The sequence below is a fragment of the Amblyraja radiata genome, chromosome 6 (assembly GCF_010909765.2).
Source record: "Amblyraja radiata isolate CabotCenter1 chromosome 6, sAmbRad1.1.pri, whole genome shotgun sequence".
In the NCBI taxonomy this organism is placed as follows: Eukaryota; Metazoa; Chordata; class Chondrichthyes; order Rajiformes; family Rajidae; genus Amblyraja; species Amblyraja radiata.
Genome location: NC_045961.1, coordinates 52621807 through 52646385, shown reverse-complemented (window position 1 = coordinate 52646385; position 24579 = coordinate 52621807). Strand labels below are relative to the sequence as shown.

General features: G+C 38.7%; 1 protein-coding gene across 2 annotated transcripts in view; it reads left to right on the top strand.

Annotated features, from left to right (window-relative positions):
- flt1 (fms related receptor tyrosine kinase 1) overlaps window positions 1–24579 on the top strand; it is a 135644-nt gene that overhangs the window by 13562 nt on the left and 97503 nt on the right. For both annotated transcript variants that reach the window (XM_033022838.1, XM_033022837.1), the window contains exons 2-8: window positions 690–777; window positions 3487–3704; window positions 9056–9180; window positions 16437–16596; window positions 17441–17577; window positions 21320–21494; window positions 24183–24300. In XM_033022838.1, the coding sequence (XP_032878729.1) occupies window positions 690–777; window positions 3487–3704; window positions 9056–9180; window positions 16437–16596; window positions 17441–17577; window positions 21320–21494; window positions 24183–24300 (1021 nt within the window). The remainder of the gene's footprint in view (window positions 1–689; window positions 778–3486; window positions 3705–9055; window positions 9181–16436; window positions 16597–17440; window positions 17578–21319; window positions 21495–24182; window positions 24301–24579) is intronic.

Below are 24579 nucleotides of genomic sequence, written 5' to 3'. Positions count from 1 at the left end.
CTAGCAGAGCAACATTTTGTTTCTTCAAACTCAATCTTAAACTATAAAAAATCCTTAAATTAAAGATACTGATAACTTTATTTTTTGGTAGTTGCACATGCACCTAGGTCAATGAGTTAATTTCTGAGTATTTTAGCACAAGGTCAAAGGAGAACAATTTGTCTGACTGAGGACCCTGAATATATTAAGTTTGGACAGGGAACAATATATTAAGCTTTCATTTTGTTACACAGAACAAACTTAATGAATTAAAAAGGATATGCGGGCAACCCTCTATTGAATTTATATTTGTAGCTTTCAGTAGTCATTCGATATTTAAGGAAATACAGTATAATGAGACTTCCTGTATTGAACCTATTGTGAACTGCAAGCATACATTGTTTTCATATTTACCCACTATAACTCTCAGGGCCCTCTAACATTACAACTTACTGGTATTGTTTCCATTCTTTTTGCTATAATTGTAAAACTAATTTTAAAAATACCACCCATTAGCTCATTTTTCTGGAACTGGTATATTGTCCTCATGACCATTTAAAAAGTGAGCACCAGCAAATTTGATACCTTATTTTAAACCTCCATGCTTTTGATTGATTTGGTATGATAAGGAACTGGGCACAGTGAGATCGAATAAAAGCTTTAGTGCTAAAATTGATGTGGAAAATACAATTTTATTTTATTTTTTGCAGGATCGCCTGACCCCCTCAATCCTGAACTTAACCTGAGATCCAAACAACATGTCATTAAAATTAATCAGACACTACACGTGGCATGCAGGTAAGTTTGTAATAAAATGCACTTAGGAACACTTTTTTACCATGTCTCATATCACCATCCACTTGAACTTTTTTTTAAACCCTCCCTTCCTTCCTCCCAGCTACAGGCAGGACATTTTAGGGATAGGTACGAATAAGAATACAACTTTAACAATTATCAAGGAAGCATTAAAGGATTAAACTTAAGAGAGCCAAACATCATTCATGTTCTTTTGAAGCTATCAGGCTCTATGCCTCAGTTGTTACAGTTCATTGCTTAATTTTTTCATTAGGCTGTTTGGATTTGTAATTGATTTAAATTTAATTATAAATTTGCGTTAATTTAAATTTAAATATCCTCTGGTGCAAGTACCAGATTTCACTTTACATGTATTATCCTCTTTGACATTTGGTCTATTTTAACACCTGTGATTTAGCTTGATCAAAGTTGATATTCAATGTTGACAGTTTAATTAATTCTCTGCAGGAGACATTGTAATTTTATTTGAGAGAATCAGAGATATAAAAGTGTATTTTTATTCTGTAACCTAAGCATTCAAACTTAAACACCTGCTAAAATTCTAAATGTTATATAATGCTTTAGATAATTTTAATTCTTGGAGCCATTAATTTAGGGATTGTAGGCAAATATTTAAAATACAGAGTCTTAATCTCAAAGATATTGGACTGGGAAAAGATATGATTTTTAATCAAAGAAAAAATTGTTAACAAATATATTAAGTACAGGAGCACACTTTTACCAGTCAGAATTCATTTAGCAGTGTAATCCAAAACAACCCATAGAAAAGACTGTGAATGCACAACAGTCCTCGAGAAGAAAGGTGAACAATACCATTTTAATTTCTGGGCCTTGGTGTAACTCTGAAGGAGTAACTCCAACCCAAAGGAATGAAATGAATAAGGCAGGCATGGGATAAATGATGGGCAGTAGATACATAGATTTGTTCAAGAAACAAACTGCTGGAGGATAATGGGCAAATGGAGCCAGATGGGAGAGGAGGGTCGAGGAGTGTTGAGACAGAGGCTAATAGATGATAGGTGGGATGGATGATAGGCAGATGGAATGCCATCATAGTGAGGAGAGCTAGTAAACCAGGGAATAAAGAGGCCAGGATTTACCACGAGCACTTGTTGCTTCTGGTCAAGAAGAAATCTTTATATTTTTTTAAAATGTGGTTTTATTTTTTTCCTTTATTCCACCTCTGGAGAGGTGCTACGACCAAGACTGACATTATCTGAATCAATGACAAGATGCTAACATTTCATTTGAATTAGATGTTAAGACCAAATTTTGAATTTCACCGGGTGATGCATTGGCTTCCTAATCTGCCATGTTAAGCTTGCCTGGTGTGCATGCCGCTTGGACTGGATAATAGACAATAGACAATAAACAATAGGTGCAGTAGGCCATTTGGCCCTTCAAGCCAGCACCGCCATTCATGTGATCATGGCTGATCATCCCCAATCAGTACCCCGTTCCTGCCTTCTCCCCATATCCCCTAACTCTGCTATTTTTAAGAGCCCTATCTAGCTCTCATTTGAAAGCATCCAGAGAACCTGCCTCCACAGCCCTCTGAGGCAGAGAATTCCACAGATTTACCACTTTCTGTGAGAAAAAGTCTTTCCTCGTCTCCGTTCTACATGGCTTACTCCTTATTCTTAAACTGTGGCCCCTGGATCTGGACTCCCCCAACATCGGTAACATGTTTCCTGCCTCTAGCGTGTCCAAACCCTTAACAATCTTATACGTTTCAGATATCCTCTCATCCTTCTAAACTCCTCTCATCCTTCTGTACAAGCCCAGCTGCTCCATTCTCTCAGCATATGACAGTCCCGCCATCCTGGGAATTAACCTTGTAAACCTACGCTGCACTCCCTCAATAGCAAGAATGTCCTTCCTCAATTAGGGGACCAAAACTGCACACAATACTCCAGGTGTGGTCTCACTAGGGCTCTGTACAACTGCAAAAGGACCTCTTTGCTCCTATATTTCTCTTGTTATAAAGGCCAACATTTTCGCTTTCTTCACTGCCTGCTGTACCTGCATGCTTACTTTCATAGACTGATGTACAAGGACCCCCAGATCCCATTGTACTTCCCCTTTTCCCAACGTGACACCATTTAGATAGTAATCTGCCTTCCTGTTTTTGCTACCAAAGTGGATAACCTCACATTTATCCGCATTAAACTTCATCTGCCATGCATCTGCCCACTCCCCCAACCAGTCCAAGTCGCCCTGCATTCTCATAGCATAGTATTATGTATTATGTTTTTCATTTTATACCTGTTCCAATTGGCAGCAGGTTTGGCGAGGTAGGACGGAGGCACGAGATGAGTTTAAACTAACTGTGACAGTTCTGTTTACAGATGCTGAGCAAACTGTTACATCTTTTTTTTTAAATTTACATCTCTACTTTTGTAGTTTTGATTTATTTAAGCTGACTAAAACAAATAAGGAAAAGGAAAAAAGACATAAAGTGCTGGAGTAATCAGCGGGTCAGGCAGCATCCCTGGGGGGCATGGATAGGTAATGTTTTGGGTCAGGTCTGAAGAAGGGTCTGCATTTCCTGTGTCTACACAATGAAAATATGTGTTTAGGTTTGATTTTTGATTCCATGAACAGTTCTATCAGTGTATAGAAGTTGTTTGTAAAATGATTTGTTTCAAATGGAAAACTAAACAACATGATATTTATCTTTTATTTCCACAGGGGATCATCACCAATATCATGGTCCTGGCCAGACCATGTCATGAATGGGACTGAAAGAATAAGTATAATTAACTTTAATAGTGAGGACCACAAGAAACCATATTGTAGTAACCTGACTTTGAGTGATGCCCAGGCTAAAGATACGGGTTACTTCTATTGCAATACCTCATCTTCAAACATTAAACAAAGAAAGACTGCAATTTATATATTCATAAAGGGTAAGTCAAACATCAGTTATTGATTTATAAGCATCCTTTTTGTTCCCATTAAGGTACACGATTACTTTGATTTGAATGGTTTCTTGATTCTGTTAGAAACAGTAAAAAAAAAGACCAAGTAGATTATAAAAAATACAAATTATTTGCACTACATTTTTCTTCATATTCAATATAAAAAAATAATTAGGTTTCACGACCATTGATATTTATTACACAAAAGGCTTCCGGGACCATGGTATTGATGCCAGATTTTGCAGAGGCTCCAAATCCACACCTCTGGTTTGTATTTCCCTTTCTAGTCATTCAGCTTAAAATATTTATCCACACTCTTCCTTAAAACATGCAGTAGTCTCTTCTTTAAACACATTCTGCATCAACGTTTCGAATATGCTGCATCCTTTTACATTGACATTTTAATCTTTCATTTTAATTCCTCACTTTAAATTGTTAAGCATATCATTCATTGGCAAACCTTTCATAATTTCGAAGATTCTATACAAAACTACTCTGCCATCTTGGAAATAGGCACTGCCAAATTGGCTCAATATTCAAGTCTTTCTACTTAGTTGGATTTTCTTCTATACCAATGTTTTTTTAAAAGTTGCTGCTATTTTATAACTGTGTAATACTTTTCAGCATTTTCTTGGTCACTTTGCTATTTGAAAAATACTATTAAGCACGAAAGAGTGCAGAGAAAATTGATGAGGATGTTGCCAGGATTTGAGTTCCTGAGCGAAAGGAAGCCATTATTTCTTGGAGTACAGGAGGCTGAGGGATGATCTTCTGGAGGTTTGTAAAATCATGAGGGGAATAGATAGGGTGAATGGACAGTCTTTTTTCCCCAGGATAGGGAAATCAAAACCAGAGGACCTAGGGTTAAGGTGTGAAAGGAAAGATTTAATAGGAACCTGAGAGGCAACATTTTCACACAGAGGTTGGAAATCAGCATTGTTGAACTGTTGTATTCAAAATAGTGGCCCAATATTATGATGCAAGAAGACATAAAGAGTTAGACAATGAATACAAAATCTGTTCCTGACACTTAATCCTGAGAATGATTGAAACAAAAATTAGAGTATATCTAAAAAGTTTCTTGTGAGGCACACAATTGATGTACATTACAATGTGGCCAGCATGCATGAGTTAGATAAAGGTAAATGCATTGAAGACACAAGGAACTACAGATACATTAATTTTGAACTCCTCGTAGTGCTGGAGTAACTCAGCAGGTCAGGCAGCATAACACAAAGTATTGAGTCATGCTTAGAGTAACTGCTTCCTGACCCACCAAGTTACCCCAGCACTTTGTTATAAATGCATTGAATACAATCTTAAGCTAAAAAAGAACTCCTCTGGCATTTTCAGTATTTAGGAAACAGATTGCAAAAGTATTAGAATTAGAATGGTTCTGTATTGTTTCCTGTGGCAGGACATTGTCTTTAGTCAATTTCCCAAATTAGCTCCATGAGGACCACTATTTTGTCTTTTCTCAGGTTTAAAATGCCCATTTTAGTTTGTTCTGCACGAAAATATATATGATGCCTTAAAACGCCTTTAATTTTGACTCCTGCTTTTAAACATTGCTTTTCTTATCAACCGTATACTTTTATAAATCATTTCTCCTTTCATGGACAAAGACAATACTGTTCTCTACAATCTACAACAACATTTTTGTGCATATTTTACCAATTCCAAATATTGTCTCCACAATCCTGGAAAAGTGGTCTGTCCTACTCTTCAGATGGTTAACCAATTTACTTCTTTGTAATATTGAGTTCAGATCTGAATCATATATGGCACTTTATTTGGGTTTTGTTTGTTTAAATTGTTTCCTTCCTAAGTAATCAATTAATATTCGAATCTTACACCGTGCAATCTTTGAACTATATATGAATTATGAAAAGACAGAATTTGGTGACCAATCTACTAATATGAAAATAAATAAACATGCAATATATTACAGGTTATGATGTGCAGAAAATTTATCATTATTTTCATATCACATATATAATATGTTTCATTAAAAAGTTTCCAAATCCCAATGCAGAACTCCACAAGTTACACAATTTACAGTCTGATGAAGGGTCTCGACCCGAAACGTCACCTATTCCATTTCTCCAGAGATGCTGCCTGACCCGCTGAGTTACTCTACCATTTTGTGTCTGTCCACAATTTACATATTGTATAATCGAAAGTTTTAAGTCACCTCGAATTGATATCCACATCCATTTTGCGCCTCTGTCCTCAACACCTACCTTCCACTCATACGTTCATAAGACATAGGAGCAAAATTAGGCCATTTGGTTCATCAAATCTGCTCTGCCATTTGATCATGGCTGATCTATTTTCTCCTCCAAACCCCATTCTCCTGCCTTTTCCCTTTTCCCTGTAACCTTTGATATCTTTACTAATTAAGAACCTACTGCTTCAAAAATAACCAATGACTTGACCACCACTGTTTGTGGTGCAGATTCACCACTCTCAGGCTAAAGAAATTCCCCCTCATCTGCTACGGAAACTCTCAGTGTTACCAATTTAGTTTAGTTTAGTTTAGTTTAGAGATTCAGCATGGAGACTGGCCCTCTGGTCCTCCAAGTCCATGCCAACCAACCTTTGCATTACTTCTATCCTGCACATGAGGGATAAGTTATAGAAGCCAATTAACCTACAAACCTGCATGTCTTTGGAATGTGGAGGAAACCGGTGCATCCGGAGAAAACCCGCGCGGTCACACTAAGAATGTACAAACTCCATGCAGCACTTGTGGTAAGGATCGAACATCAGCCTTTGGCATTGTAAGGCAGCAAACCTATGATTGCGCCACTGTGCCAGCCAAAGATCTGTGCACCAAAAGATCAGTGACCACGCCTCAAGTTTCTACTCACCATAAACTTGAACTCCTCTGGACCTCTGTTGTCTGTTTTCCAGCTCATCTATCACACTTGGGTGCACAGACCTAAATCTGCTCTTGGCCTATCTACACTACAAAGTTTAACCTCCAAGTTTAAATCTTTCCGTTTCGCTCCTTTGTTAAAACCTTTTTCCACATTCGTGAACATTGTCCAATCCATCGTTTTACTTGGATCATTAAGATCTATTGCTACATCTCCACCGCTCATCTGTTGGTAATTGGGGATTAAATCATGACCTTGCAAATTTGGGATATCTTTATTTGAATTTAAAACTGTCACAAATTTCAAAAGATAAATTATTTCTTATTGTAAATTATCTCCCAGTACTTTAATTTGTTAGCTCTGAATTGCTTCTATCTACAAGCTATGTTTAATTTAATATCTTTAATTTAAAAAACAAACACCTCAGAGTACAATCGCAGTATCATGTAATTCTGTCACTTCCTGCTTCAGTTTTTAGTAATGATGGTGTTGAGGTTAAAAGGGCAGTCCCTAGGGCACTGTGTTGGCTTCAATGACTGGTGACAGTATGTCTGCCAGTAGAAATGCCCCCAATACCTCTTCCTAACACTTTGAACGATCTTCACAATGAGATGGTGAGTCTCAGGAAGCCACGCGGTAATAATCTTTAATCATTTTGTGCCAATTTTGAATAGTCCACAAGGGAGTCATTACTTTGGCTCTCTACTAATGGTTTTGAGGGTGTGTTTTATACAACAAAATAACACTTTTAAAAATATTTAAGAATGCAACGTTCCTCTAACGTAAAGAAAACAAATCCAGGCTTTCATCTGATTAAGTAGTCCTCAGGGTATCTTTTTCCTTCTGGCTTTTTACTTTGTGCGGAATCACAGACAATAGAAGGGCTTTACTTAAAACACACAGATACGGCTAGGGAATAAGTCGGCAAGACAAAGTTGGGAATATTCAGTTGGTATGTTATTAAATCAGCTGAGAGTGAAATATTGGGCTCTTATGAGACTTTGAAGGGTATTGCCATTGCATTGTATAAGTTGCCATAACTGTGGGATGAAGAGCTTCTGGCTGGGTTAAGAATTTTGCATTTGCACATGATGCAATTAAATTGCCCTTTTTAGCACAAGTAACAATGTTAGTTTATACATGAGTTTGTAAGTTGTGTATGAAACTGCTGTATAAAGCTGAGTATAAAAACAACTTCTATTTGTGGAGACATTAATGCTCCAAAAGAAATTAGTGGCACAGTAGCGCAGCTAGTTGCACCAGAGGCACGGGTTCGATCCTGACTATGGGTATTGTCTGTATGGCTTTCTCTGGGTGCTCTGGTTTACTCCCCCATTCCAAAGACGTGTAGGTTTGTAGGTTAATTGGCATCTGTAAAATTGTCTGATCGATGGTTGACGTGGGCTCGGTGGAGCGAAGGGCCTTTTTCCACGCTGTATCTCCAAAATGAACTAAAACGAAACTAAACTAAGTGTCTGTGGAAGTAGCACAAGGCTGTGTTGGAAACAAAATAAAAGAGAAGCAAAAACAGAAAGCTACGTGGAAAGGAAAAAACTGCAAGCATTCTTTGACAGTGGCTGGAGTGGGAGAATGTGCGGCTCGAGCTGCAAGGTAATGATGCTAAAAGAAAGGGGAGACACAAATGAGGTAGATGAACTTTTCCATCTGATAGTAAAAGTTTAACCAAAAAATGTGACAGTGAGCTAAGATCTGCACACAATACTAAGCACAGTTACATTTTTTAATTGCTTTCTTTTTAAACTGTTTATGCCCATCAAAATAATTCAGGGTTATTATCCTCATTTTACTCTAATCAAAATTTGAGGAATAACTACATCCTAAAATATTAAATTATATATTCTGCAATTAGATTACTTAGTAGAATATGTCAACATGGCATAGATTATGGCTTGGTGCACCTTTGAATTTTTGACGATATGCAAATAGACCCTGTTACTGGTAGGCTGAACAGTTGAAAGGCCTTGCAGTTTAAAGGAAAAGCAATTTGGAACTGCATTATGAATATATGATATCACACCATACCTTCATACATTGTGTTGAACTTGTATTCCTGGCGCATATCCTATTTGAAACTGCAGAGTAAATGTACATGGATATCGCCTAACAGAACCATAACCAGGCAAGTATAAAGTTTGTGAATCTTAAAGTCCCCGATATAGCTGAACAAAATACCTTAAGCCTCTTCATATGTTAAAAGATTTATATTTTGTAATATGTACTGTTTTAAAGACAGTGACCATTTTTACTTTTTATAATGTGATGTAATCAAATGTCAACTTTGTTTTTGACTGATGTCGGGAAGAATTATGGTGGACTTGTATAACTGGAGTGAAGTAGCCTTGTGTGGACTTGGAGCTGATGTGTTCCTGTGCCACAAATGGGATCAAATTGTTTTCTCACATCTCAACTGAATACAACTATTAATTCTTTTTTCAGATAAACACAATCCATTTGTCGAGCAATACGCAGAAGTTCCCAAAGTTCTGTACGTGATAGTAGGACAAAGGCTACTTATTCCATGTAGGATTACAGCCCCACATTTCAATGTCACTTTGAAACTGGTAGGTAGAATGTGATATCTACCAAATATTGGTAACATCTATCAACAACCAATGCTCTAAAATTTGATTACTTATTTATCAAACAGGTTAAACTACTTGTAATCTAAAAGGTTTGGAATAAATATATGTGTGGCTGTGTGCCAAATTGTAAAGAAATGTATAACCAATAGTTCAAAAAATGGAAGAATCTACTGCTTGCTGTTAAAAGCACAACTGCATTCATTAAAATTTGCTCCGAAAATAGCATTTTTCTTTGAACATGCATTCTCATTATCTTTCAAAACACATGCAGAAAATGTGTTATTTTTGAGGTGCAGGTGAGTAAGCAATATGGATGGTCTTGCCATCATTTTCCAATCTTCCATTCCTATATACAGGGTGAGTGTTGGAAGACTATAATTGGCAAATGTAACATCCTTGCTCAATAAAGGGGTGTAAGGAATTACTGTTGTGGGAAAGGTTTTAGAGATAATAATCAGGGGGAAATTAATAATCATTTGAAGAAATTTGAGTTACTAAAGGAAAGCTATACAAGAATGGTTAAAGAGAAAAAGACACAAAGTGCTGGAGTAACTCAGCGGATCAGGCAGCACATCTGGATAGGACATGTTTTGGGTTTGTACTCATCACAAGACTAATGTGGGGAGGGAAAAAAGCTGGAAGAGAGGTAGGGGTAGGACAAATCCTGGTGAGGTGGATGCAGGTACCTGAGATGAAAGTTCAAAATGGGAGGGGAAAATGGGTCTAAATCCAGGTGGGGCACAAGGAAGCGAGCAAGAGGGGGCAGTTGACAAAGTTTAATGAGAACACTGAGTAATGAAGATGGTAGGTGTTGATTTTCAGAAATGTTTTGATAAAGTCCTGCACAAAAAGCCAGTTAATAAAACTGAAGCACATGGAATTAAAGGGTTTGCAATAGCATGGCAACAAATCGACTTACAGGCAGAATGCAGAAAGCATTTTTTCAGACTGGAGTATAGGCAATAATTCCCCTCGGGGTCGGAGCTGATATCACTGCTTTTGTAATATACATATATACATACATATATATATATATATATATATATATGTATATATATATAGTATGTTTGTAATATAAGAGGTGACCTAAGCTCCGACCCGGAGGGGACTTATTGCCTATACTCCAATCTGAAAAACATATATATATTTATATATACAGTATATAAAGATACTTGGGCAGATTCATGGACCAAGTGCAGGAAAATTGGACTAGCTTAGTTGAGGCATCTTGGTTGGCATGGACGAGTTGGGCTGGAAGACCTGTTTCCATGTTGTATGATTCTATGCCTCCATTGTAAATGGATAGAAGAGTGGGGTACTGTAGGTAATGTTGCTCCTTGACATCTTCAGCAACCCTAGTTAAATCCTGACATGACCGAATGTGTGAGGTTTGCACATTCTTCTTATGGCAATGAGGGTTTCCCCAGGATGGTCTAGTTTCCTACCACGTCATAAAGGTATGCTAGTTGGTAGATTAATTGGTTTATTTAAATTTCCTTCAGAGTAAGCAATGGTCAGAAAGTCACACTTGAGTTAATGGCATTTGAGGCAGAACATTCTGGGAATTTGGGAAATTTCTGGGGGAATGGGGTTGCTCTGAGTACTGGCAAACTAGATAGGCTGAATGGCTTCCATCTGTGTTTTAACAAATATGAAACAAACGTTCAAATAGTGAAGATGATAGTAGCTGATTGCAAGAAAATGTAGACAGGCTAATAGAACAGATCAACAAATGTCAAATTATATTTAATGCAGAGAGGTGCGAAATATTACCTTTGGCAAAAAGAAAAAGAGATAATATAAGCTAAAGACATAGTTGTGAACACGCACAGGAATAGATTAACCTCGTTGTTTATGTTCATTCTGAGAGAGTGATTAGCATAATAGATGATTTCCTATGATTCCTCAAGTGTTAAATTGCGGTTATTTTTCCTGGAGCAAAGAATGTTAAAAGATTTGTTAAAAGTATCCAAAACATGATTGGTTTAGATAGTTTAAACAGATTAATCAATGACTAGGAAGATTTAAAAGTTTGAGCAAAGGATAGAATTGCAAGGTAAGGGAAATTATTTTTATGCAGAGAATAATTATGATCAGGAACTCATGGTAATGTTGTTAGTTTGGATTTTCAGAGGGGCACAACATTGGATTTGATGGAAAATATAGCATTTTAATCAAGACTATATCCATCATAATTTTGATATTTGTATAGGAAGAAACTGCAGATGCTGATTTACACCGAAGATAGTCTCAAAATGCTGAAGTAACTCAGCAGGAAAGGCAGCATCTCTGGAGAGAAGGAATTGTAACGTTTCGGGTCAAGACCCGGATTGTTCCCCAGCTTAATTACTATTCAATAAAACCTAGAAAAATACAGATAACTATGTTTAAGAAAGCAAAAGAATCAGAACTATTGACCAGAAATTTGAATTTATGAAGCAATGAGCTCCATTCTTGAAACCCGTGGAAAAGTTCTGCATTCAGAAATGCAAAAGTGCTATTTTCATGGAAAATCCCCATCAAATGAGAAAAGTAAATGAATAAATAGAAGAGAAACATTCACTCAGCAAGAAAACATAAGGTGCTTTATGATTCAATTATTCAGTCCTGGATATATTAAGTAAATTTGAATAAAAACACTTTCAATATATATATTTCCAAAGAATATTACACCCACTGGGTCATATAGAGAAATTATTTCCCACTAAACAATATAATCCACAAGTAGTAGTTTCCATAAAACATAAGTTGGCAGCAGAGAACAGAGACAGAAGGTCTGTATCCTGTGTTGATAGGAAGTTGGTGAGATAGGCCCATAGTTGTGTTTATTGCATCCTTTTTAAAGCATCCTTTTGTCTCACCCTCGTAGGACATTTGACTGAGAAAAGTTTTTTGCATTTGTTTTGCATTGTTTTTTCCTTTTTGCATCAAAGCTCTTACTTTTCAATGTATAATCTAAAAGACTTGCTTTATTTAAGAAGGGTCTCAAAACGATACGTCACCCATTCCTTCTTTCCAGAAATGCTGCCTGTCCCGCTGAGTTACTCCTGCTTTTTGTGTCTATCTTTGCTTTATTTTAATCCTGGTATTTTTTTGCTTCTCTTCCTATGAGAATAACGAGTCGTAATGTGATTGCTTTCTGCTGAGAGTAATAACGTGTAGATTTTGCAAGAACTAGCGCAACCAATGGAATTTCCATAACTGAGCTAGAAATTCTTTCAAAATGTTGCTAAGTTTTGTGCATTGTCTGACTTATTTAAGACAGTGGCACAGCTGGTTGAACTGCTGCCTCACAGCACCAAAGACTGTGGTTTGATCCTGACCTCAGATGCTGTCTGGATGGAACACTTTCTTCCAAACTTACAAAATTCTTAAGGGGTTGGACAGGCTAGATGCAGGAAGATTGCTCCCGATGTTGGGGAAGTCCAGGACAAGGGGTCACAGCTTAAGGATAAGGGGGAAATGCTTTAAAACCGAGATGAGAAGAACTTTTTTCACACAGAGAGTGGTGAATCTCTGGAACTCCCTGCCACAGAGGGTAGTCGAGGCCAGTTCATTGGCTATATTTAAGAGGGAGTTAGATGTGGCCCTTGTGGCTAAGGGGATCAGAGGGTATGGAGAGAAGGCAGGTACGGGATACTGAGTTGGATGATCAGCCATGATCATATTGAATGGCGGTGCAGGCTCGAAGGGCCGAATGGCCTACTCGTGCACCTAATTTCTATGTTTCTATGTTTCTATGTTTCCTATGTCCATCTGGTGCTTCAGTTTCCTCCCACTTTCCTAAGCTGTTCCGATTTGTAGATTAATTTCCCTCGGTAAATTTCCTTTGGTATGTAGAGAGTGGATGCAAAAGTGGGGTATCATATCACAAGTGTGAACAGGTGGTCAGCATGGACTTAGTGGGCCAAATGTCCTTTTTCCATCTGTATCTTTCAATCAATCTCATCACTAAAAGCAAATAAGTGTTTATTTTCCATGCGGTGTCCTCTTCTGTATATTTAAATTAGGTCCAATTAGGTTCAATAAACATATGAACTTTGAGATTAATCATTGATGAACCACCCTACCAACAACTAGAGAGTGGTCCTAAACTACTATCTACCTCATTAAAGAATCTCGGACTATCTTTAATCGGACTTTACTGGATTTTATCTTGCACTAAATGTTATTCACTTTATCATGGACGGCTCGATTGTAATCATGTATTGTCTTTCCGCTGACTGGTTAGCGCATTACAAAATGCTTTTCACTGTACCTCGGTATACGTGACAATAAATTAAATTAAACTAAATTAAGTGGATAGAAAAACTTTGACATCACTTGCACAAAATAATTTTACATATTTATGGTTTATCGATATCACTGGCCGCTCAGAATGAAGCAGGCTTTAACAACCTCAGTATTAGCAAAGGAGGTGAACCTCACTTGATCTATTCGCAGGTATTCCTGGACTTTCACATTTTATTTAATAGATCCTGCTTTAATCTGCACAAAGCAAAACATTGAGGATGCTAGATGTCTGAAATTATAGACGGAAAATGGTGCAGATACCCAGCAGGCCAATCATCATCTGTGCAGAGAGGAAAATAGAATTGACTTTTCAGTCAATGACTCTCTTTATTAAAGTCATTTTGCTTTGATTTCTGGTTTAGTATGTTTCTTGTTGCTTGCTTCCACCACTGCCTAATCCTGACTCTCGTGGTTTAATGCTTCTGCATGTCTCACTCTCTCCGGCCCAAGCCTGTACATAATCTCCTCCTCTTCCTCCTTTTGTTGATGCTCCTGCCATTTCACCCTCACGCCAACCAAACTCCAGATCAGATCTTGCTGCCCCCCTCTCGTTAATTAGCCTACTGCATCCTAGAGCTAGCAAAACCAAGCCTTTCTGCCAAGTGCTATTTTGTCACACACATGATACCTTGGGCCTAAACCGTAATGGAATTTTGTCGTGAGAGGACCAGACATAAAACCGGCACAGTATAATTTTAACACACTTCCCTGTGTGGAAGAATTGCTAATCTAAGTAGTGTACTATAGGGTGTCATTCCATATACCTGCTTGACAAAACCAATTATCTCATAGTGGCAGATGTGGTCATGTTTTTGAAGATTGTTGACAATGTGTTCATCGACTAAAAATTAAGATATTTAAATAGCCACCTGATCCACAGGAGTATCTGTACCACTAATAGATCAGTATTTACACAAGGACACAAGCACATTAAAAAATAGGAACAGGCCTCAAGACCATCCCGTAATTCGTTATGATCATTTCTATTTCAGGAGTATCTGGGCAAAAAGCCTCGACATTCGGCACTTTTTGGGAGAAGAAATCTCAATGCACCTTGGTTTTAAATTACTGTTCTTTATCTTAAAACTATGTCCCCCATTCAATATTCTCCCACGTGAAAACATTTGTCCTGTTATGTCGCCTTAATGATCAAATATCTTTCAATAAACACCTAAGAATACAGACTCAACTTGTTTAGCCTTTCTTAACTGTACAATCCTCTCATTCCATGAAATAGCTCTTTTCAACTGCCTCCAATGCTACTATATCCTTTCCTATGGTTAGGGGTGTGCAGTCCTTCTAGATGTGCTTCGCTCACACTGTTCACAATTGTAACTTACAGTGAAGAGGAAGATGAGGTGCAGAAGTGACGGATTTTTTTCCCCGTGTATCAATTTTCCTTCAGTTTTTCCCAGTTCTCATGTTGTTGAGAGTTTTCCGTATATGATATCCTTAGGACTCGAACCCTGTAATCGGCACTTACAAATGCATTTTATTAGTGATAGATTAGCTGTACAGAGTAGAGATGTATAGATTTCTTCATGAGAGGAACTATTATGTGCTGGATGTATTTTGATCAGTAAGATCACAGACTCTATTATGAGTCCTTGTTACGAGTGGGGGTATGGGGAGAGAGGGCAGTGTATGGGGTTTGGAAGAAACCCTGGTGAGAGCCTCATCTATAGTAGGGGAGGGGAACCCCCGTTCCCTGAAGAATGAGGATATCTCTGATGCCCTGGTATGGAACACCTCATCCTGGGAGCAGATGCGGCGTAGACGGAGGAATTGGGAGTAGGGGATGGAGTCCTTACAGGAAGCAAGGTGGAAGAAGTGTAGTCTAGATAGCCATGGGAGTCAGTGGGTTTGTAGTGGATGTCGGTCAGAAGTCTATCACCTGCGATGGAGATAGTGAGGTCAAGAAATGGTAGGGAAGTGTCGGAAATGGTCCAGGTGCATTTGAGTGCCGGATGGAAGTTAGTGGTGAAATGGATGAAGTCAGTGAGATCTGCATGGATGCAGGAGGTAGCATCAATGCAGTCGTCGATGTAGCAGACGTAGAGGTCAGGGATGGGGCCCTGATACGTGTCGAACAAGGATTGTTCGACGTACCCTACAAAGAGGCAGGCATAGCTAGGGCCCATGCACGTGCCCATAGCTACGCCTTGGATTTGGAGGAAATGGGAGGAGTCGAACAAAAAGATATTAAGTGTAAGGACCACCTCCGCAAGGCAGAGGAGAGTATCTGTAGACCGGGATTGGTTGGTTCTCCAGTCGAGGAAGAAACGGAGAGCTTTGAGACCTTCCTGGTGGGGGATTGAGGTATAGAACGTCCATGGTGAAGATGAGGGGATGGGGGCCTAGAGAACGTAATTCCCAGAGAAGACGGAGAGTGTCTGAGGTGTCTTTAACATAGGTAGGGAGGGATTTAACCAGGGGGGGTATAGGATGGAGTCGAGATATGTGGAAATAAGTTCGGTAGGGCACGAACAGGCAAAGACAATGGGTCTACCAAGACAGTCAGGTTTGTGGATTTTGGGGAGAAGGTAAAATCGGGCCGTGTGGGGCTGGGGAACGATGATGTTGGAGGCATGGGGAGGCAGGGAGCCGGAGTTGATTAAGTCAGTGATGGTGCTCGAGATAGTGGCCTGGTGCTTGTCTGTGGGGTCATGGTCCAAGGATAAGTAGGAGAAGGTGTCTGAGAGTTGGCGCGTGGCCGCAGCCTTGTAGAGATCAGCATGCCAATCTACCACGGCACCTCCCTTGGCGGCGGGTTTGATAACCCAGTCTGAGTTGTTGCGGAGTGAGTGGATGGCTGTACGTTCAAAACATTTGAGCAGTATGTTTATCCAAGTTCTTCAAGACAATAATAACCATAATAATATGTCCCCTCCATTAAATAATTCATTGTATTGTATTGACATAAAGTCTGCCTGTCTTTTCAGAATGATCATTCCTTGACAATTGATGGAAAGAAGGTAATGTGGGACAGCAAACAAGGCTTTGTTATTCCAAGAACCACGCTCAATTTTACTGGACTGCTATCTTGTGAAACCACTGTGAATGGAAATACTTTTTATTCTTATTACTTAACACACAGGAAAGGTATGTGGAAGCACTTTTATTCATGGTTGTTATAACTGGTTTATAGACATCATCTTGTGCGTTCATAGAGCACAGAACTTCGAACAGTACAGCACAGGAACACAATGTATGTGCCGAATATGATGCCAAGTTAGGGGGGCAAGAATGAAGAAAATAAGATAAGTGTTTGTTGACGTTGCACTGTGAAGCAGAGAGTGATTTTGAGAACTTCACGCATGTATTGTACTGAGCAAAAATCCTAAAGTTGCTGTCAGTGATATAAAGCTCCTCCAACCCAATGTACCGTTTATACGATGCCTGAAAAGCCGTCTGCAAAACTGTGCATTGAGTTGGATTCTGATATGGAATCATGAAAATAACATATTGATGAAAATGACAGGCTCATATGAACTTTTTTTCTTCTAAAATACCCATAAAATGTAAAATTTAAAAATAGTGATTTTTTCCCCTTCCTTCCTGATGTTATAAAAATACTTTTAAGGTTGGGCTTATTGATTCCAAAGGGAATACAATTATTTATCTTTGTACACTGAGCTATTTATTCCATATATTTTAGTTCTTTGGTTGAGAAAGATGTAAAAGCAACAGAAGAAAGATGGACAAAAAGTGTTGCAAATCTTTTACTTAAATAGTTAAACATATTGCATTTGTTTGTAAATGAATGTAGCTCATGCACACATATGTTTTATTATATGTGATGAGGCTAATTCGTATTCAGTTAATTTATGTAAGGAATTAAAATTAATTTGTATATCATATTGAATGATGCATCTATAAATCATGGTATTATGATGTCTGAGTTTTTCACAGTATTCATTTTATTTTACTGTTGTTTAAAATGTAGTCAACAGGATCAACAGTGTACAGCTCAATGTGACCAGTCCAGTCAAGATGCTAAGTGGAAGATCGCTCGCTATAAAATGCACTGTGACCACAGAACTGAATTCAAGAGTTGCGATTAACTGGGATTTCCCAGGCAAAGTAAGTGCATTAAGCAGGATACAGACTTCAAAGGCATGAAAGACAGTTTGGATGATAACAACCTTTGTTTATGGGTCTCACTCTTGCCCTTCAGAACCGCCAAGAAACATTGACATATGTTGCACTTTCAGTTCACAACTATGAACAAATAACTTGGATTGGCAGAAAGCCTGGAAATTGAAAAAAATATGCACTGCCTTTAATTTCACATTCCTGAATCTTTACATCTCTTTGTTCAAACTCAATATCCATTGAAAATGATCAGTGCTGAATTTATGCAAAATAACAAGAACATTTAAACTAAATACATTATTGCCTCTGTTCACCAAATAAACAGGGAATGTAACTATAATAATCCCTTTTTTATGGAAATTAGTGAAAATATATATATATTTTTTTTTTAACTGCATTCCTTCTCCAGAGCAATGATCTTTGCTTTACCCCAACGTGCAGAAGAAAATATTTAGGGTTGTCTAGATGAGTGTAGCTCAAGAAACTCAACATAATTTAAGACAAAATGGTCTATTTGATTGGTACTTATCTATAATCCTAAACATTATTAACTCTCAACACTAACGATTGTTCATTGCGTACCATCAACAAAATGCATTATGGCCGCACATATTCTCACATGTTCTCCCAACTACAAAGGGCAGCAGGCATGGAAACACTAGCACCTGCAGTTTTCACCAGTCCCATACCATACTCCCATTTAAATATATTGCCCCACCTATATTGTTTACTGGCCTAAGCTCTGGAACATCACACCCCACAGTACAGTGGGAGTGACAGAACCAGAAAGACTGCAGTAGTTTTAGAAAGTTGTTCACCACTACCTTCTCAAGGGCATGTATTGGCAGCACAGTGCCATGGCTGGTAGAGCTGCTGCCTCAGCATCAGAGACCCAGATTCGATCCTGACCTTGGGTGCTGTCTTTGTGGAGTTTGCATATTCTCCCTGTGACCGTGTGGGATTTCTCCGGGTGCTCCGGTTTCCTACCACATCCCAAAGACATGCAGGTTTGTAGTTTAATTGGCCTCTGTAAATTGCCCCTACTGTATAGGGAGTGGATATGAAACTGAGATAATGGAACTAGTGTACACAGGTGAATGATGGTTGGCATGGACTTGATGGGATGAAGGGCTTATTTCCATGCTGTATCTTTCACTCAATCCATTCAATCAATATAATGTTGGGTAATATATATTAGACTTGCCAATGATGCTCAAATCTTAAAAAGAAAATTAAATACAAAACATTTTTTAATTGGTTAAATGGTTCTTGCATTACTAGAGCCATTTATTAGAAGTTTATCATATGTTACCTTTTAATGGCTTGATAGATGATTCTAGGTTTTTTTCCTGCACATTCAGGAAAAACACTGTCAGATAAACACAATCCTACTCTGAATATATTGTGTATAATTCATGACAATATTGTTGTTAAGATTTCTATTTATGAAATGCCAGAAGAACATTTTTTCTCCGAATAAGGAAGGCAGCATTATTTTCACCATACATCACACAAATGTGATGTCTGTTATACTGGTCGAGGTTGAAAAAGTGCTGTAAGAAACAATTTTCTAATATTGCTTTTATTTTAAGAACTCAGTAGTGTGTGAATCTTTACAGAAGAAACTTAAAATGAAATTCAAATTTCCCCTCTCCTTCCTGTTGAAATTAATGTGAAGAACATGATGATTTGCTACACAGGAAAAGGTTATTGTGCATTTTGTACCTGCTCAGTGTGATAAATTGCTTTCCATGTGGAATGGAAAAATGTGCACTACATGAAATATATTCTATTTAATCAAATTAATCCAAATGCCAAATCAACATACTAAACAAATTTAGAAAGAGTACAAACTAGTTAATTGGCAAAGGAAGTTGTGAAACAAAATATTGGTGCAGGATGTAATAACGGATTTGCAATTATAATAGAATATGAATGAAAACAGGATGTCCCGGAAATATTCAGCAGGTGAGGCTGCATTTGGGAAGAGAGGAACAAAGTCAATAGTTCGGGTTGATTACCTTTCATCGGAATAAGGAAAAGTTAAATTCTTTAGATTTTATACTTTAGAGATACAATATGGAAACAGGCCATTCGGCCCACCGACCAGCGAACACTTGTACAATAGCACTATCCTACAATTTACAATATTACTGAAGCCAATTAACCTACAAACCTGTATGTCTTTGGAGTGTAGGAGGAAACCGGAGCTCCCAGAGAAAACCCACATGGTCACAAGGAGAACATACAAACTCCGTATAGACAGCACCCGTAGTCAGAACAGGCAGCAGTTAGTTCTGAGAGGGAGCAAGCAGATGGAGAAATGATCTTCTTGTGAGTAGGTCCACAGTGAAGTACATGGTTATGCTTCCCAATGCTACTACTATGTCTGTCTCATGGGTTGTCTGCCTCATGGGTTGACCCATTGGCAGCCTAGAGGGCTCCGCCCCGATTTATATGGCCGCTTCCATCCTTGCCCACCACTACCAACTGCAACAAGACCCCACCACCAGCCACAGCTATTCTTCCCTACCCCTTTTCACCTTCCGCTAGGACCACTCTCTCCGTGACTTCCTGGTCTTCTCATCCCTATGAACTGACCCCTCCCTGACCCCTGGCACTTCCCCGTGCAACTGTGGGAGGTGTAGCACTTGTCCTAAATCATTGTGGCAAGCTTATTTTAAGTGGTGGAAAGTCATAGGAGTGGATTATGAGGAACATGTTCTACCAGCATTTTGAAAGACAATGACTGGTTAGGATAGTCAGCATTAAACTTTGGCCTTCTTACCTTTATTTTGTCTTCCACCACCTATCACATGCCTGTTGCTGTTTCCCAACTGCACCCCTCCACATGATTCCATCTGCCCATCATACATCAACCACATCTGCCCACCATATATCAATCACCCACTGGCTCCTATCTCACTAATCCCCCTCTCTGCTTTATCTTTCCTCTTCTCTTTCCTCACATATGCTGCTTGATCCACCGAGTTTCTCCAGCAGATTGTTTGTTACCCCGGTTTCCAACACCTACACTCTCTTCTGACTCTATCTTCACCATCACCGACTCATTTATCCAATCCCCAATGTTGATAAATCCCAGCCCCCACCTCCCTACCAAATCCCCAAAGAGATCCAAGGTCCTCTAAACCTGATCCCCACAATGTATTGATGCACAATCTATCTAGTTTTTGGGGGTATGTTTATGCTTATATTTAATTTGGATCTGCATTAGCAAAGTCCACTTTTAGTGAGTAGAAAATGGCTGAATTTAAGCAAAGTAACTAATTCCAAGATGAAGCAAATTTTGCTATTGGGTTATCTTTTATTTCATCTGTGGTATGCATTAAAGTATGGAGGAAACCTAGATAAAGCCTCTAAAGCAAAAATCCACATTCACTCTGGGCTTTGGGCCATGATCCCTCAAAATGAAGGACCATTTAGAATGATATTGAGAATCTCGATTCCATGCAACGAGAGCACATAATTGACAATGTGAATGCAGAAACCAATCCACTTACCCATTCTGCCAGGCCTCCATGGACAAGTTCATCAAGAGTCTTACCAAAACCCGCAGAATTTGAGTGAATTTATCTCCAAAGCTCAAGAAGATATTATTTTAAAATACATCCTGTTGGCACAACTGAATTTCTACGTTGGTTTCACTTATATTAATGGTGTAATACCATTATAATAGGCAAGGCTAATTAATTATATTTGTGTCTTTCAGGGAAACAGAAACAATTCCATCTTAAAAAGGATTGACCAGTCAGATCATATGATAAATACGTTCTACAGCACCCTTGTTATAGATAAAGTGCTCACATCAGACAAAGGGAATTACATTTGTCAAGTAAGAAGTGGGGATACTGGGAAGAAAAGGAAAGCAACTGTCAATGTTTATGGTAAGAAACAGTAACATTATTAAAATCAAAATATTAAAAATATTAGTCATAAAATCTTTACTGTGTGTTCTTTCACTCCATATGATGTACTTACCTGAAAGAGTTAAGTAGGTCAGAAAACTTGATGCCAGCTGGAGTAACACAGCAGGTCAGGCAGCATCCGTGGAGGGAAATGGACTGATGATGTTTCGGGTCGGGACCCATCTTAAGACTGGGTCCCAAACTGAATCGTTGTCTGTTGAGGGCCCTGACCCAAAATGTCATCTGTCCATCAATCTGAAGAAGGTCAACCTGAAATGCTGCCATTCCATTTCCTTTCCTCAGATGCTGCCTGACCCGTTGTGTTCCTCCAGCAGTATGTTTGTTCACCTGTGGAGGAATCAAAGAAAGAATGGAATTAGTATTAAGTCTTAGAGAAAGTTAGGGATGATGTGTTGCACAAAATAAATGTCTGTCATGGTGTGGGGTTTGGGGCTGATTATGGGGATGGGTTGTTACTGAAGTAGTTAGGGAGTGACAAATAAGTGTTACGTGTTATAAGTAGCAGCTCAGGGTGTGCTAAAGGAGAGGGGAAAACAACTGAGCCATTATCAGATGCAATCATTTTTGTATTCCGTTCCCTCCACAACTCCCTGGTCAACATATCCCTTCCCACCCAAATCACCCCCTCCCCAGGTACATTCCCTGGAAACCGCAGGAGATGCAACACCTGTCCCTATACTTCCCCCCTCAACTCCATCCAAGGACCCCAACTGTCTTTTCAGGTGAGCAGAGGTTCACTTGTACCTCCCCCAACCTCATCTCCTGTATCTGCTATTCCAGGTGTAGACTCCTATATATCGGCGAGACCAAGGGCAGGCTCGGCGATCGTTTCGCTCAACACCTCTCCTCAGTCCGCCTAAACTTACCTGATCTCCCAGTTGCTAAACACTTTGACTCCCCCTCCCATTCCCAAACTGACCTTTCTGTCTTGGGCCTCCTCCATTGTCAGAGTGAGGCCCTGTGCAAATTGGAGGAACAGTACCTCATATTTCAGTTGGGCAACTTACACCCCAACGCTATGAACATTGACTTCTCTAACTTCAAGTAACCCTTGCTTACCTTCTCTCTCTCCCGCTTCCCAGATCTCCGACCAGTCTTACTGTCTCCAAATACATTTTATCTCTGGTTCCTTTGTTGTTACCTTCTCCCAGCTAACAATGATCTATTCTATATTTCCTTGATTTACATTCCCTTTGTTCTATTTTCACATCTTACGTTTCCTTATCTATGCATCTCCCTCTCCCTTGACGTCAGTCTAAAGAAGGGTCTCGACCCGAAACGTCACCCATTCCTTCTCTCCAGAGATGCTGCCTGTCCCGCTGAGTTACACCAGCATTTTGTGTCTATCTTCGGTTTAAACCAGCACCTGCAGCTCCTTCCTACACATACCTCCTATGGCAGCTCGTTCCATATATCCACCACCCTGTGTGAAAGAATTCCCCTCAGGTTCCTATTCAATCTTTCCCCTCTCACCTTTAACCTGTGGCCTCTGGTTCTTGAATCACCCACTCTGGGTAAAAGACTCAGATCACCCCTCATCCTCCTGAGGTCCAACCTCTCTCTGTAGCTGAGGCCCTAACCTCTTAAAAGCTGGCAACAACCTCTTAAAATGATGATGTGCTGTCCCTCAAGCTTGTATTGGGTCTCATTATAATATAGAGGGAATTACAGACAGAAAGGTTGGAGTGGGGTGGAGAATTAAAATGCATTTATATAATGCTGGATGTGTCCTCTGAAAACTCTACAGTACATATCAACCAATAAATTACTTCTGGTCTATTGTCACTCTTTTTGTAAATAAATATTTCAAGATCTCACAATGATATTAGAATGCATGGTTTCTTAATCTCTTTGGTTTACTGCTGATTGAGGATAAATGTTGGCCAGTACATCAGAGCATACATGCACCTCTTTCTTAAACAACACGAAGAATCATTAATGTTACGTGGACGATAGGCATTTCTATCAAAGCAGTACTTTCTCACTTCAAAGTTGCTTTTAAAGAGGCTTCAGCTTCATGTGAAAAATCATGCCGATGGTGACGTGGTCTTATGACAGAATATTTTTCTGCCTCTGCTTGATTTGCAGTAAGGTTTTAGTTCAAAAGAAACCTTGACGTATATGAGTCCTGCAAACATCTTTTATTTAATGTTTGAGGGTACAATTTTATAACATTCACAATTTGGATAGAATTAGAAATAGAACAGAACTCAAGTTGAGCCATATCTCAAGCTTTATGGATATGTGTTGCACTGATATTTTATATAATCATGTATTCTTGTCCATGCTTTTTCAATTTCATGTACTGCATCAGTAAATTGTTATCTGCCTCGTATAGACATCTCACATTTTATGTGTGTTTGACATGCATTTTTGAAATAACATGTTTGTTCCTTTAATAGTAAAGCTTGATTTACGTGTTGGTATTTTCAAAATAACTTGCTCAAATTTGCGTATGTTTAATTTATGCGTGTTTGAATTATGCACCACTTTCAAGCACATAACTCCCATGTAAAATGCAAGGTGGACTTGCACTTCACAGCACATGAAAATTTGTCATTGCATTTCTTAAATCTTATATAAACTATTCCTAATGTATTTGTTTCTATCACTAAAACCTTCCTTTTCTTTATTTGTTTCGAACAGAAAAACCATTTATCAGTGCCAGATGCCGGAAATCATGTGTTGCTGAAGTGCTTGCTGGTCAGGCAGTCTACCATTTCCCAATAAAGGTCAAAGCATTTCCACCTCCGGATGTTTTATGGTAAGATTAAAACTGTAATTGAGATCTAGAAATTGAGTGCAAGAAATCTCTATATTACTAAAATTCTTATCTTTGATTGTTTGTCCGTTTGTTTGCCCGGTTTGTATTTGTGCAAAATCTGTACACGATAGCACTACAATTTTTGGCCCACCTTACTCACCCTCCTGTAATGTAAATTAAACAAGTTTCGTTCAGATTTATGGTATATTTTACAAGTTATTGACCTTTAAAACTTAAAAAAAATAAAACAGCGCCCCCACTTGCCCCGCCCCCCCCTTG